We start from the raw sequence: 15,156 nt of genomic DNA, 5'->3' as shown, positions 1-15,156 counted from the left end.
GGGGCATGCTGGGAGTATGTGGGGGAAGGTTGTGGATCTATAAGCTCCAAAGCGCCCTCATTTCCTGCCCCCTAGAGGCCCTGGAGATGGTGGGGTTAATTCCTTCCCATTGTGATCAATGAGATAGACTCTTAAAAAGAAAAAGAAAGGAAAGGATGAAAAACCCCCAGGAAAAGTCTTCACTCACCTTCCACATTGCCTAGCAGCAGCAGCAGCAGATGCAGCAATTGGCTCTGCCCACCCAGGAAGGTAGGATTACTCTGTAAATTATTCAAGGCCTGAAATGGCCAGATTTTATGTATGCATCTTTTTGCAACATAGGCAAGTGAGTGTTCCCAGGGTATCAAGTTTTGCTTGGCAGTTTATTCCTTTGGAGTTCAGTGGAGAAGATTAGAATACAGCAAATGTGACATCAGTGGAGCTTTGGGGAATATTTCTATGGAATTGGGACTGATCTACTTCCTCAGTGCTTTTTTATTTTATTTAAATATATGTGCTTTGTACCTCAGTTTGAATGAGATTGACCTAGAAAAAACCCACATAGAAGATACTGCCTGTAGTAAAAGTGATTTAAAAGATAATAACTACTGGATGTAATCTAGATGGGTGTGCACTGGAAGTGCAGAACTCTGAGAGATTTTGCTAGCCTTATAGAAATGCATTTTGCTTCTGTCAAATTTCCTCTGACTCCCCACCCCCCCACCCCCCTGCCACAAAACCCTCCAAATTCACTCTTGTGTACATATACAGATTTGATTTAAAAGTATTTCCTCTCAGGCTCTGATTCACAGACGTCTAAAACTGTTTTTCAAAAAGCAGTTTGGGAGTTTTACACACGAACCACTGGAAGGCAGAGAAAAATTCATCTCCTCAGCCTGTGAGGCTGGAGTGGGAAACTTGTAGCTCTCCAGATGTTGTTGGTCTATAACACCCATCATGCATGACTATTAGTTGTGTTGGCTGGAGCTGGTGGGAATTTTAGAAAACAGACTCTGTCTCTACTACCTTTCCAATAACAGAACAGAAGTGTGTGTTTTTTTGGCTGTGCCCTAAAATGCAACTGACTAACCAGGATCGTGTGGCACATGGCAGGCTGACATCCTGGTTTTTGAGCGTGCTGTAGCTTCTGTGCCATGCTGTCGTCGTTCCTGAGTCTGACAATATGTTCAGAGTCTATACAGTGGCAGTTGTGACTAATCTGACCTAACCTTGGTTGTCAGAGGATAACTGGGAGATTAGCATGCTTTAGTGGGAGTCGATGGAACTTGCCCCTTATCACATTTTTAAAAATGCCTTTGTTCCTATTGGTATTCATCCTTTTTTTTTCTTTCATATGCTAGCTTCTTCTTTTTTAAAAAGATGGATCACTAACTAGTTCAGGCACTTAATTAATTAAATGAATTGGATCCATCTCATGTAGATTAATGGCAAACTTTTAAGAGTTGAATATGATTACATCAGATGACTAAAATGATAACTATTAAATTTGAGACAATAACTTTTTAAATGTTCTAATAATTTTTATATACTAATATACCATATCCACAGAAATCAGTTGAGTATATTTGCCCACCAAGAGAGAGCAAGGTACTGTATCCCACCGCCCAATATTTGTTCCATGTTGGTTTGCACAGCAAGGAACAGAAAATGCAATTGCAGCTCATTTCAGATATTCCTGCTTTTTCTCTTTCCTAATAGCAAATAACATAGAATGTCATTAATCTATGGTAAAGACACATTTTGAATGCAGTGCACAGTTCTAGGCATTCTATTAAGTAGTGGGTTGACATAGCAGCCGGCACAGCGATTTCTTCAAGTAGCTCTTTATTAAGATAAGCTGGAATAGAACTGACTGCGAACAGCTCAGCCGGCCTGTATTTATAGGCAGCCGGCTGTCAACATTGTAACCACACAGCTCAGAGTTCCCGCCTAAACTAACTGCCGCGGACCTGAGTGAAAACTATCTACAGACCTGAGTGAAAACTATATACAGTATTCCCCTGTTGGCCCAGGGTGAAACTACACTACATAACACCCCTCCCCACCGAGATAAGGCGTTAGTTACAATCGTAATGGTTTCCTTATATACAGCACTACGCGTAATGGTTCAATTAGGCACAAAAGCATATCGGTTACATTTCCCCTACTTAGACCAAGAGTGATACCTGTCCAACAACGTAGTCCTTTAAATGAGTTGGGCGCTTGGAAACTCTGCCAGACCGCCGGGGACTGGTAGCCAAGTCCGGAGGGCCACACAGTTCTCGCTGAGGCTGTGGTGCGACCCTAGGTGGCGTTGGAACCAACTCCCCTGGATCCGCTGCTGTGGGTGGAGCCTCCGCAAGTGGAGTGGTCTGAGTCTGTTCTGAGACGGCTTGGTTCGGCTCCACGCTGGCAGTTTGCGAGGGAGGTGTAGGTGGGGCCTCGCCATCTGTACGTGTCTCTTCTGGAGCCGCAAGCGCAGTTGGGGGCACCTCGGTAGTGTCTAAGTCGCCAACCCTGCGCCTAAGCTGATCTATGTGCCGTCGCCACAAACGTCCGTCTTCGAGTGCCACCTGGTACGAGTGAGGTCCAGTGACTCCCACTACTGTGGCTGGCACCCAAGGGATGTCCCCCACATAGTTCCGGGCAAAGACCTGGTTTCCTGGGACAAATGACCGTGGTGCGTTGGCACAGCCTGGGGGTTCAGCCACGGCAAAGTCTGGGTGTAGCCGGTCGAGCGGTGACCTGAGGCGGCGGCCCATAAGCAGTTCAGCAGGACTCCTCCCTGTGGCCGCATGAGGAGTGATGTGCTGCACGAACAAGTATTCGGCGACCCGCTCATGCCAGTCTCCCCGGTCCAGGCGCGCCAGTGCCTCTTTTGTCGAGCGCACCATTCTTTCCGCTTGCCCGTTGCTGGATGGATGAAAAGGTGCCGTTAGGGCATGGCGGATGCCCAGTCCCAAAAGATACCGCTCAAACGTGCCTGGCGTGAACTGCGGTCCGTTGTCAGAGACAAGGACATCAGGACACCCATGCGTTGCAAACAGGCCTCGCAGCACCCGGATGACAGCTTCGGTAGTGGTGGAGGGCATCAGGGCGACCTCCAGCCATTTGGAATAGGCGTCCACCACTACCATAAAGGTCCGGCCGTGAAGAGGGCCAGCCAGATTGATGTGTACCCTCGACCAGGGTGTCTTTGGCGTCTCCCAGGTGTGTCCCTTAGCTGCCGGTGGTGCAGGCCTCGACTCTTGGCACGCTTGACAGGCGGATACCCAGGCAGTGATGGCATCGTCCATATTAGGCCACCAGACGTAACACCGAGCCAACGCCTTCATTTTGACAATTCCCGGGTGGCCAACGTGCAGAGCCTCCAGGACGCGCTGACGGAGTCCCTGGGGAATCAGGACGCGGTCTCCCCACAGCAGACAGCCGCGATGAGCTGAGAGTTCATGTTGTCTGGTTGCGAAGGGCTGGAACTCCGATGCAAAAGGCCCTTGTGGCCACCCCCTCCACACCCAGTTGAGCACCCGGCTGATGGTGCGATCCTGGGCAGACGCGGAGGCCACAGTGGCAGCCGATACAGGCGCTGCCAGAAGATCCTCAATCAGAAGGAGCGATGAAGCTGGAGCCGGGTCTTCCACAAATGCTGGAAGAGGGCAACGGCTGAGGGCGTCGGCATGGCCCATCGATTTCCCCGGGCGATGGATGAGCCGATAGTGGTAGGCAGCCAGGAAAACAGTCCATCGCAGCATGCGCGGTGAGAGGACCGGTGGAGTCGGACGATCACCGGCGAGGAGGCCCAGGAGTGGCTTGTGGTCAGTGATGAGGTCAAAAGTCCTGCCATAGAGGTATTCATGGAACCTCTTCACTCCAGCCACAAGTGCCAATGCCTCCTTGTCGGGCTGGCTGTAATTCCGTTCCGTCGGAGATAGTGTCCTGGAAAAGTAGGCGAGCGGTGCTTCTCTTCCATCTGGGAAACGGTGACTAAGGACAGCACCGATGCCAAAAGGTGAGGCGTCGCAGGCAAGGACCAGCGGCCTGGATTCACTGTACTGTACCAGTACACTGTCTGAAGAAAGGAGAGCCTTGACTGCGTTGAAGGCCGCCGTCTCTCGATGACCCCAGGCCCAAGGCGTCTTAGTGCTAAGGAGTCGGTGAAGAGGCTCTGCCACAGTGGCTTTGTGGGGCAGGAACATGTTATAAAAGTTCAGCAGCCCCAGGAATGCCTGCAACTCCGTTTTGTCCTTTGGGGTGGGGGCCTGCTGGATAGTGCGGATCTTGGATGTGGTTGGATGAAGGCCGGAGGCATCGATAAGATAGCCCAGGAACTCTACCTGTGGAACGGCAATCAGGCACTTCTCCCTCTTTACCTTGAGCCCGGCCTCCTGGAACCTGGTCAGCACGGCACGGAGGCGCTCGAACAGCTGCTGGTGTGATTCTGCAGACACCAAGACGTCATCAAAATATGGTACCACGCCCGGAAGCCCTTGCAGGAGACGCTCCATAAGGCTTTGGAAGATGCCAGGAGCCACACTCACCCCGAACTGCAACCGGCGGCAACGGAATGCCCCCCGTTGGGTGACGATCGTCTGGGCTTCAGCAGTGGCATCATCGACTGGCAGTTGTTGATAGGCTTGGGCAAGGTCCAGCTTGGCGAAGACCTTACCCTCACCCAGGGAATGCAGCAGGTGTTGGACAACAGGAACCGGATAAGCGTGCTGCTGAAGTGCCTTGTTGATTGTGCACTTGTAGTCAGCGCAGATTCTCACCGACCCATCTGGCTTGACAGGCATGACGATGGGGGTTTCCCACTTTGCGTGGTCAACGGGCTCCAAAACTCCTTGGGCGATCAGTTTGTCCAGTTGTTCGTCCACCTTAGCCTTGAGAGCAAAGGGAACCCGGCGTGGCTTAAGCTTGATGGGGGCGACTTGTGGATCAAGGCTAAAGGAGATGGGCGTACCAGTATATTGTCCCAAGGTGCCGTCAAAAACCTCGGCAAAGTCTTTGACCAGACCCTCAGTCTCTGCGTTAGAGATGCAGTTGATGCCGGTGACTTCCAGGCCGAGGGCATCAAACCAGTCTAGCCCTAGGAGGCTTGGCCGCTGACCTTCGACCACCACCAACCGGAGCAGGCCCGAAAAATCCTGGAAGGCGATCCGGAACCGGCCAACGCCTACCACGGGAATGTCGTTTCCCTGGTAGTCTCTCAGGTGTACGCGGTGAGAGTCGAGTTGCCTTTTGGATACTCTGGGTACCAGTCTTTTGATGGTGCTCCATGACACGACGGACAGGGCAGACCCGGTGTCGATCTCCATGTCACATGGAGCTCCTTCAATGAGCACCGTGACGTTCAGCTTGCGTCGCGTAGATGAGTCGGTTTGGCCAATCGTGGTTCCAGACGGGCAGCGGCAGTTGGTGAGAGCGAAACAACTTTCCTTGGCAGACTGGAGTGAAGACTTGAACTTGCGAGTCGATGAAGGGGGGGTGTCAGACGGAGCTGATCGGCAGACCTTAGCGATGTGGCCCCTTCTGGAACACCTCCTACAGATGGCGTCTCTGAATCGACACTTGGCACGGGAATGGTCGCCTCCGCAGCCAGCACATTCCGGTTGGCCCTTGGACTTCTGTTGGAGCTTCCTGCGCTCCCGCTTTGTCTGGTGCACGTCATCGTCTTCACTGGAGGATGCCTCGTCACTGCTGGCCTCTTCATGATGCACCGGAACTGGCCCCCTAGCAAGACGCGGGCTGCTGGACTTGCGGATCTCCTGGGCGGAGCGTTCAGCAGCTTCTGAGGCCACAGCCTCCTCAATGGCTTTCTGTAGCGTGAGGTCTGGCTTGGCTAGGAGACGCCGTTGCAGATGGATGTCCCGGACCCCGCAGACGATTCGATCCATCAGGGCATCGTCTAAGTCTCGGAACTCACAGTGCATTGCAGCCTGTCGCAGGGCGGTGGCGTAGTTGTTGATTGACTCCCCCTCTGCCTGGTTCCGGTGGTAGAACGCATGGCGGGCAGCAATCTTGGACGGCTTTGGTGCGTAGTGGTTGCGGAGCTTCTCTTGGATCGTGTCCCATGGTGTTGCCTGGACTGCTTCCGGCGCAACCAATGCTTGGGCCGTCTCAAACACCTCAGGCCCACAGAGGCTGAGGAATAGGCCCCGCTTCTGATCCACTGATACTGCTGTCAGCTCGTTGGCTTGGAGGTAGCAGTCGAACCGAGCGAGGTAGGAGTCCCATGACTCAGAGGCTGGCGCAAACGGCGGTAGAGGCACAAATGAAGCCATGATTCCGATGCCGGCGTGAAGGGCGATGGATGGAACACAGTGCTCTAGCCAGAACAGTCAGCTCTGAATTGGTTCTGCCCAGTGATTTCGCTCAGTGATTTCGCTCAGTGATTTCGCTCTGTGATTTAGCTCAGTTCAGAGGCTGGCCGCATCTGGCTGTGCTCTGATGTCCATCCTATCCCATCCTCGTCGCCAGTATTAAGTAGTGGGTTGACATAGCAGCCGGCACAGCGATTTCTTCAAGTAGCTCTTTATTAAGATAAGCTGGAATAGAACTGACTGCGAACAGCTCAGCTGGCCTGTATTTATAGGCAGCCGGCTGTCAACATTGTAACCACACAGCTCAGAGTTCCCGCCTAAACTAACTGCCGCGGACCTGAGTGAAAACTATCTACAGACCTGAGTGAAAACTATATACAGTATTCCCCTGTTGGCCCAGGGTGAAACTACACTACATAACACATTCAATCTCAAAAAGCAACAGGATCAGGGGCGTAGCTAGCTGCTCCGGCACCTGTAGCTGCGGGGGGCAGGGCGATCTGCCCACGGGGGCGTCACGGTGATCTGCCCATGGGGTTGGTGTGGCAATCCACTCACAGAGTCCGCCTGGTGGACGCAAGCCACACGCTGCCGTTTCTGGCGGCATGGGGCCCAAGCCACCACGTCACTCCCAGGAGAGACGTGTGGCTTGGTCGCGCTGCAGGCCAGGCCCCGTGATAATCCCCCTGTGGTGTGCTATTTTGTCATCCCCCCTCAAGGATGACACCCAGGATGGACTGCACTCCCCGTACCCCCCTTCCTACACCCCTGAAAAGGATACCAAAGAACTTTAAAGAGTACAGAAATGAAACTAAAATGATCAGGGCATTTTAGGAGGAAAGGATCTGATCCAACTAAGCAATTTTTATATTTTTAATTTCAACTTTACTGAGGCCCAAATGAGATAGTTTTACTGCCAATAACAGCAGTTACTGATCTAGCTCACCATTCCTACTCTGTTCTTACTTGTGTTCTGATGACACAGCAGCCTCCATTGTCATCAGCCAATATTGTGGGGTATTGCTTGGGAAATACGCTGTGCATTTATGATGTGGATAAGCACTGCTAGACATGGCAGAGTAGGAGGAGAGAGTTAAGTACAAGGCTGTGGTTTTCACAGTAGATACCTAAGACTGAAACACATTTGTTAACATTTCTGTTCTTTGCACTGTACCCTTTGCTTTGGACAATTTTGTATTGCCTTTTGCATTTTGGAAAGCCTTGCGTTCTGAGGAGTAGCTCAGTGAACTACTCAGTCATTTCTGATTGAAAAATCAATCGCACTCCAATATCATTTGGCATATAAATCTGTAGAAATGCCATTTTAGCTCCCCGTTTTGTTAGTTTGGGTCTTTCTTTGTCCTTGTGTAAGGCAATCTGTTTCTAAATGGAGTCAAGGTAAATGCAGGATAATTACCAGTCTCATACTACTCACACATTCCATGAATTCCTGAGAAACAAATTAACTTGGTTGGGGGCATAGGCCAGATCCTGGAGGCTTCTGGTTTATTTAGAAGAAAAGGTCACAAATCTGAACTCATTTGTTTTTCTTTTGAATAATCTGTTATTGGCAAGTCTGATAGTGTCAATCTATCTGCCACTTGAGGACCTTGAACCAGCTCGAAAATACCTTTGTCAGGGCACAGCATCAGTAGTCAGAACCATAACATCCCCAGACACTCATCACTTATCAGACATAGCCAATATTGGTCAGAGTTTTAGCATACCGCTCAGGTCTTACATCGACCAGCAGATCAGACCTCTTGCCATTATAATCTTGTATTGATGTAGCTGCTGTTTGGAAGGACAATCATCTCTCCAATGTGACATTTGTTTAAAATTGTTCTGTAAATTTTATGTGTTAAGGGTTGTGTGGGGTGGTTTATGAAAACCTGGTAGTTGAGCAGTGTGTTTTCCCAAAATGATTTGTGATCTGAGAAATTACTTGAAGAGTGCCCTGACTACAGCATAAGGAATTAACAAGTAGGACAGGATGGGGGGGGGGCATTTACGTGTAGGAGCTGCTTTCTTTTTATTAAGAGCAAAGCTTCTTTTCTTTTTATATAAAAAGTGTGTATATGCAAAGGTAGCGTAGCCTACAATTTTTAAGAGCCTCTCTTTTAATAAAGATTAATGTCCTGTTATCAACCAAGTCAGGGGAAAGGTGGTTGAGGTGTGTTCTTCTGGTGCAGACATCTCCAGATAATCTTACTGCCAGTTGATATATTGTAATCTAAAGCACTAAAATGACAGTAATCCTAATCATGTCGGACTACTTTAAATGCATCATTGGAAGGTGGTGGCTCTGATGTTGCATGCATAAAAAACTGAGGTGTAGGGAAAGGTGATTAACAGTGCAATTTAAAGAAAGTTTGCCAAGAATTAAATGCAGTTTGAATTCAAAGGCATTTACTTCCCATTAGGTAGGACAATCCTATATACCGTATTTTCCCGTGTATAAGACTAGGCTTTTTTCCTAATAAATTATGTCAAAAATTAGGGGGCGTCTTATACACGGGTAGTGCCGAGGCCATTTTCTGAAATCCGAGTTCCCCAAAATAGGGGGTGTCTTATACACGGGGGAGTCTTATAGATGGAAAAATACGGTAAATCCCTGCACTGGTCTCTATTTAGGGTTTAGGATTGTAGGACTATAGATGTGTTAGAAAGAATAGAGAGTAGGAACATAGAGTAAGTTTGGTATAGACTACATGGATTCTTTTTTAAGAGACAATTTTGTTGACTATTTGACTTGTAGCCTGCCCTGGGGTTCAGGGATGAAAGATGGGATATATATATAGGGTTTTTATATTTTAAGAAGTAAAAATCCAGACACAAAAAGTTGTTGAGCTTTTTAAAGGAAAGTTGTTGAGCTTTGTGTTGAGCAATGTGTCCTTTTAAAAAATAACTCTTTTACAACTGTGTGTGTATGTGTCTACACACACACATATATAATTAAGAAACATACTTTGACCACATTTAGTAATTTTGTAGAATGTAGCATGAATACAAACACTCTGTGTTCCATATATGTGTAATTGATATGCTATATAGCAAGCAAAGAGACTTGGGCTGTGTTTATTGGCATGCTTTTCCACGCAAAGAATGAGAATCAATAGTTCTCTTATTAAAGAGAGAGCAGGGACTATAATTCAGGAACTGCAGGCCACTTAGCTATTAACAGAATTATGATTTCCTGTCCAGTAGAAAAATGTCAATAATTTCACCGTACTGAGAGAATCCACTGGGGCACAAAACTCATGGTCTGAATAACACATTGGCTCACATAATGGATTGTGTATTCTGGAGCATTAGGAGCTGAAGAGTTACTGGGGGCAGTGCAAATATACCAAACACATAATATATTGTGAAATCTTGTAAATGGTTACTTCACACAGTCATTTTTGTGGTTGTTCTTGGGCATGAAAATGCCTGGAGTCATGCTGGGGAATTTCAGTTGAATTGGTGGTGTACAGTTACTCTGTGAAGCCATTTCCAAGATTGTAGGAAGCCATTGTAATGTTTAAATGGCTTCAAAGTGTGCTGACATCCTGCTGGTTCATGGTACATTTCTTCATGTTATCCCATATCAGACTGGATCCAAGTTGCTGAGATCTAGTATTTATTTGCAAAGGTGTGCATAGAGAAGACTTTTAGGAAATGAAAGTGATGCTTGATGATGATCGACATCCTGACAATCTGGAACAGGGATTCTCAAAGTGTGGTCCTCAGATCACCAGTGGTTCATGAGCATCACCCAGGTGGTCCACACTTGCATCTAATGTGTGTGTCAAGAACTGTGTGAGCAATTGCTGCTTCATTGTTCTTAGAACCTAGACTTCCCATTTGAAAGCTCTGGGAACCCTGTCCTCTTTTTCAACTGGCTACTCTAGAAACAAGAGTGGAGGAACAAGGGGCAGCCTGGTTGCCTGCCATTGTTTCCATCTTTTGGGTTTCTAAATTCAAACTTGGATGGAACCTTCATTTTTGTCTAATTTGGTAGAGATCTTCTAAGACTCTAAAAATACAATAACTGTGCAAGGAAGCAGCATGCCTCCCTTTCCCCTTTCCCACTGCAGGAGATATATGCTCCTGAATAAGAAAAAGAAGATGTACCAATTAACTGAACAATAGCAATAGCAATAGCAATAGCAATACTTGAGTGTTGCAATTATATTTGGATGGAGTTTGGAAGCCAGCAGAAAATACATTCTATACTAGTTTCTATAAAATATCAGTCACTGTTGAGAAAAAGCTTACAAGTTCCAGATGGGAAAGTTTATACAGTGGTGCCTCGCAAGACGAAAAGAATCCGTTCTGTGATTCTCTTCGTCTAGCGGTTTTTTCGTCTTGCGAAGCAAGCCCATTGACGGATTAGCGGCTTTTAGCGGCTTATCGGATCAGCTGATAAGCGGCTTAGCGGCTTAGAAAAAGGGGGGGAGGAAAAAAAACCCGCAGGAACTCGCAAGACATTTTCGTCTTGCGAAGCAAGCCCATAGGAGATTCATTTTGCGAAGCACCTCCAAAACGGAAAACTCTTTCGTCTAGCGAGTTTTCCGTCTTGCGAGGCATTCGTCTTGCGGGGCACCACTGTATACCAAACTCCAGAGCTCTGACAGCATGAAGTAAGACATAAGGGAGAAATGCATTCAGATTAAAAGAATATAACCCAAAGAATTCTCGAATCACGGCATAATAAATAACGGCTGTAGCAAAGTTTAGAAGTAGTCCGTATGCTTACTGTCCACAGGTAGACTGGCAGATGCAGTTGTTAAAATGTTCTTTTTTATGGAAAGCAGCTGGTAGTTCAGTAGCATATACACTTGGGAAATTATGCACTAAGAAGTCAGTTGCAGGATGCATAAGGCCAGACTATTGATGCTGAAGTTTAAAATCAAAAGGCTCTCCAGATATATAAAATCAAATCTATATTCATCATGGCATCCTGTGCAAGTAAAGAAAATACGTAAATTTGAGTGACTCTTCTTTCCACTGCAATAAATGGGTTGTATGGGTTCTAGTGCTTCCTCAGGTATGTAGTGGGTAGGATTTTCCAGCGGTATCCTTTTCAAGATGCTTCTGATAAGGAGGGCATAAAGGCAAAAGGCTTTCCTCGTTGATTGTCCCCAGCACTTGTATTTATAGGTCCTGTATATATAAACTCTTAATATGGAGATTCCATTTAAACCATTATGGCTCATCCCTGTTGATAAGACATACTCACCCCATGATCAGCCATTGATATCAGATGTCATTTTCATTTTCCCACTAGAATTGTCCAGATCTCCCCACCCCCACCCTCAAGTCTGTTTACAATAACCCTGAGATTCTCAAACAAGAACTACCAATATGCTTTGTGCCAAGCACTCTGCTTCATTGTTTTAGCTATACCAGAAGTACATTGAGCTTTCCCACTAGACTTTCCTTAGCAATGTGCAAGAGTTGATTTCCCCCGTCTGTAGCTGGAGAACTTTGAGGTTGCAGCTGAATCTGAAGAAGCTCATGAGAATCTGGTGCATATGTAAAAAGTGATTACCATGGTCCATGCACATTTATTCTCATGGTTTGCTGTTGAACATGTCTGTTCCCTCCTCAAGATGAAAACCATGTGGTTATTTTATGTTTGCTATTAAGGATTGTAATTAAGCTACACTGTTGGCTAGAAAGAAGCTGAAGACGTGGGAAGTTGTCATCTGTTAGCCCGGTTGTCTGGTTTGTTTTTAAATTACATATAAAAGGGAAAAGTATTATCCACATTGAGCCCTGCAGCATAGTTTAGGCCCTGCTTGTAATTCACAGCATTCAACTGAAATTACTGCTATATAGAGGGAAGACTCAGCCCATGGTGATGTAAAGAGGGAGGTTTAGAAGTACCATGATTCTTCCTCCCCTTCATTACTAAGTGTCACAGGAGACATTTATCTTTCTGTCACTGCTGTTCTGTACTCTCTGGAATTTAATAGATGTTACTTTTTTTTACTGTAGTTATAGACATGTATTACATACACATTAAGAGCCTGGGGAGTGTCGTTTGAACAGAGCATGAATTGTAGAGCAAGCAAGGAAAGCAATATATATTTATGGGGGTTTGCTAGTCTCCAAAGTGGGAACAATGGGACTCATGAGCTGTTCTTCATTTTTATTTATTTATGGGCACAGTTTTGAAGGCACAAAGTAGAGCTTTTTCAGAATTGCAGATCCCACCCACACTGCGCAGGCACAGCATTTCAGGCTACTCTGGTGAAGGTAAGGAGGGAAAGTTCAAGAGCTGCTCACAATGTGACAAGAGGGCAGCTGTTAAGGAAAAGAAGAAAAAACGAAGTCCCTCTGCATGAATAGTCCAGTGTCTAGCTGGATTGCAATCTGTGACTATATTCTAGTACTATATTCTAGTACTTAGTTACATATGCATAAATTATAGTGGTCTGAACAGCACATATTAGGCATACTCTGTATTCCACTTTTTGGGGCCTAGAATATGGCCTGGACAGTACTGAGTTACACAATTTTCTGTACTACCTACTGTTTATTACTATTGCAGTAGTAAAATTTAATAAGCAGTGTAGTAACTAAGGAGTTAAATGCGCAATTCTGGAGCAAAAATCCACCTTTAGAATTTTCTTTCCTGTTCACTTCAGCTTATGTCCTTTTATCTTCTCATATATTGCACTTGCACAAGCTTTTCTGTACACAGTTCAGCAGATCTGTACAAATACTTTATTCGGAATACAGACTGAGCTCTTGAGTAAAGAGATACTGCTATACGCTTCCACCTAACTCTGCTTTGTAAGGTACACAAGAACACAGCAGGAGCCCTGCTGGATCGAGAAACAGGCCCATCTGGTCCAGCATCCTGTTCTCACAATAGCCAACCGAGGGGGAAGCCCACAGCAGAAGGCAGCATTCTCTCCAATGGTGATTCCTAGCAAATTGGTATTCAGGGGGATCCTGGCTTTGACAGTGGAAGTAGAACTTCACCACTGTGGCCAGTTGCAATCAATAGCCTTATTCTCCATGAATTTGTCTAGTCCTCTTTTAAAGCTCTCTAAGTCCCTATATCCTATGGGATAGAGGGACGCGGGTGGCGCTGTGGGTAAAACCTCAGTGCCTAGGACTTGCCGATTGTATGGTTGGCGGTTCGAATCCCCGCGGTGGGGTGAGCTCCTGTCGTTCGGTCCCAGCTCCTGCCCACCTAGCAGTTCGAAAGCACCCCTAAGTGCAAGTAGATAAATAGGTACCGCTTTATAGCGGGAAGGTAAATGGTGTTTCCGTGTGCTGCACTGGTGCTGGCTCGCCAGCTGCAGCTTCGTCACGCTGGCCACGTGACCCAGAAGTGTCTTCGGACAGCGCTGGCCCCCGGCCTCTTAAGTGAGATGGGCGCACAATCCTAGAGTCGGACATGATTGGCCCGTACGGGCAGGGGTACCTTTACCTTTACCTTAAGTCTCTATATCCTATGGGAACAAATTCCAGAGTTTAACTATGTGATGTATGGAGAAGTATATTTCAATCTGTCCTGAATATTCCAAACATTCAGTTTCATGGGATGGCCCAAAGTCCTAGAATTTTGAGTGAAGGAGAAAAGAGATCTCAAATGAACTGATTTGAAACTGGCTTGTTACTGGCCTACCTGGAAGTAGATATGAACAAATCTGTCAATTTTGGTTTTTCTCCATTTCTTGTTTTCCCCCCTATGTTCACTTCTCCACATTTGCATATAAACTCCTCATGAAAATTCATCAACATTTTAAAGTAAATTTATTCTATGGACACATTTTTGTATGCAATTTTGCCAAATATTTTGCAAACCAATTTCCCCCAATTTAATGCATTTTTGTACCTTAGTTTCATTAATATATGCATTTTTGTACTCATTACGTGACTAGAGAGCGGTACTGGAAAATTCAGAAAAGTGCAAATTTTGAAGGATGGCTGTGTTTCATTTTGCATACTGTTTTGGAAAGTGCAGATTAGGTAGGTTAGTATTTAAATGCAGACTGAATTGAATGTCCATTCTCTCACTAACTGGAAGACTGCCTTCTTCCATGCATATTACTCAGTGTTTAAGCTCCTTTCCAGAGGTCCCAATTCCACCAAGTGAAGAGAAACAGGTGGTGACTATGATGAGGACCTTCTAGGTGGTGGCACCCTGGCTATGCAATAGTCTGGCAGTGCAACTTTTTCTGATGTCATCTTTATGGCTATTTCAGGGCCAAGTGAAGACCTTTGCTAACATTCACCTTGGCCTTTTGAACATACTATGTTCTTTAAAGAACATTTTCATGGTCCAAGTTATGTTTTGGTTTATAATCTTAGATGCTGATTAGCGCTCCACCCCCGCTGCTAGAAAATTCTAAGGCTGTTGTTACTCCAGCTGTTCAATCATTGTATTGCACCTTTACACTGCATTATTTGTTCTATAAGCTTCCCAGAGAACATATGGTGAGAGGCATACATACAAAACTGGCAAATAAATAGTAAAATAAATAAAACTGGAGAATCTAGCTGTAAATTCAGGTGCTTTTACTCTTTGGGCCACCATGACAGCATAGCGGAATAAGGAAGAGCTCTTAGCCTGCTCTTTACTGCACTGCAGAGCTACCACTGCAGAATACTGCAGTTACCTATTCTGCATGGATGATGTGACCCAAGAGTCCAATACAGTTCTACCTGGTTTAATCTGCCTCTGACTCCTTAGCTGAGCAACTTGTCATTTCAGCAGAATTAGAGGTGCTATTAAATTGCCCACTCCCAGTTGCCTAGTTGGCCACCTGCAACTCCTCGCCCCCCACGGCTGTATATAACTTGGGCAGTGCTTACAATGTGTCCCTAGATTTGAGGCAACAGTTTCACCCAC

The 15,156-nt window shown here is 46.3% G+C and overlaps 1 protein-coding gene across 10 annotated transcripts in view; it reads left to right on the top strand.

Moving 5' to 3' along the window:
* Positions 1–15,156, top strand: part of KCNIP1 (potassium voltage-gated channel interacting protein 1) — a 613,686-nt gene that overhangs the window by 426,997 nt on the left and 171,533 nt on the right. Inside the window, exon 1 of one of the 10 annotated variants that reach the window (XM_081178867.1) lies at positions 45–249. The exons of 8 other annotated variants lie outside the window; for them this stretch is intronic. In XM_081178867.1, coding sequence (XP_081034993.1) covers positions 219–249 — 31 coding nt within the window. In that variant the 5' untranslated portion in view covers positions 45–218. Of the gene's footprint in view, positions 1–44; positions 250–15,156 lie in introns of those variants that run through there. One more of the 10 variants, XM_081178860.1, reaches the window with a different exon arrangement.

This window comes from Podarcis bocagei (assembly GCF_964188305.1).
Source record: "Podarcis bocagei genome assembly, chromosome: 2".
In the NCBI taxonomy this organism is placed as follows: domain Eukaryota; kingdom Metazoa; phylum Chordata; class Lepidosauria; order Squamata; family Lacertidae; genus Podarcis; species Podarcis bocagei.
This window is presented reverse-complemented; position numbering and strand designations above follow the sequence as displayed.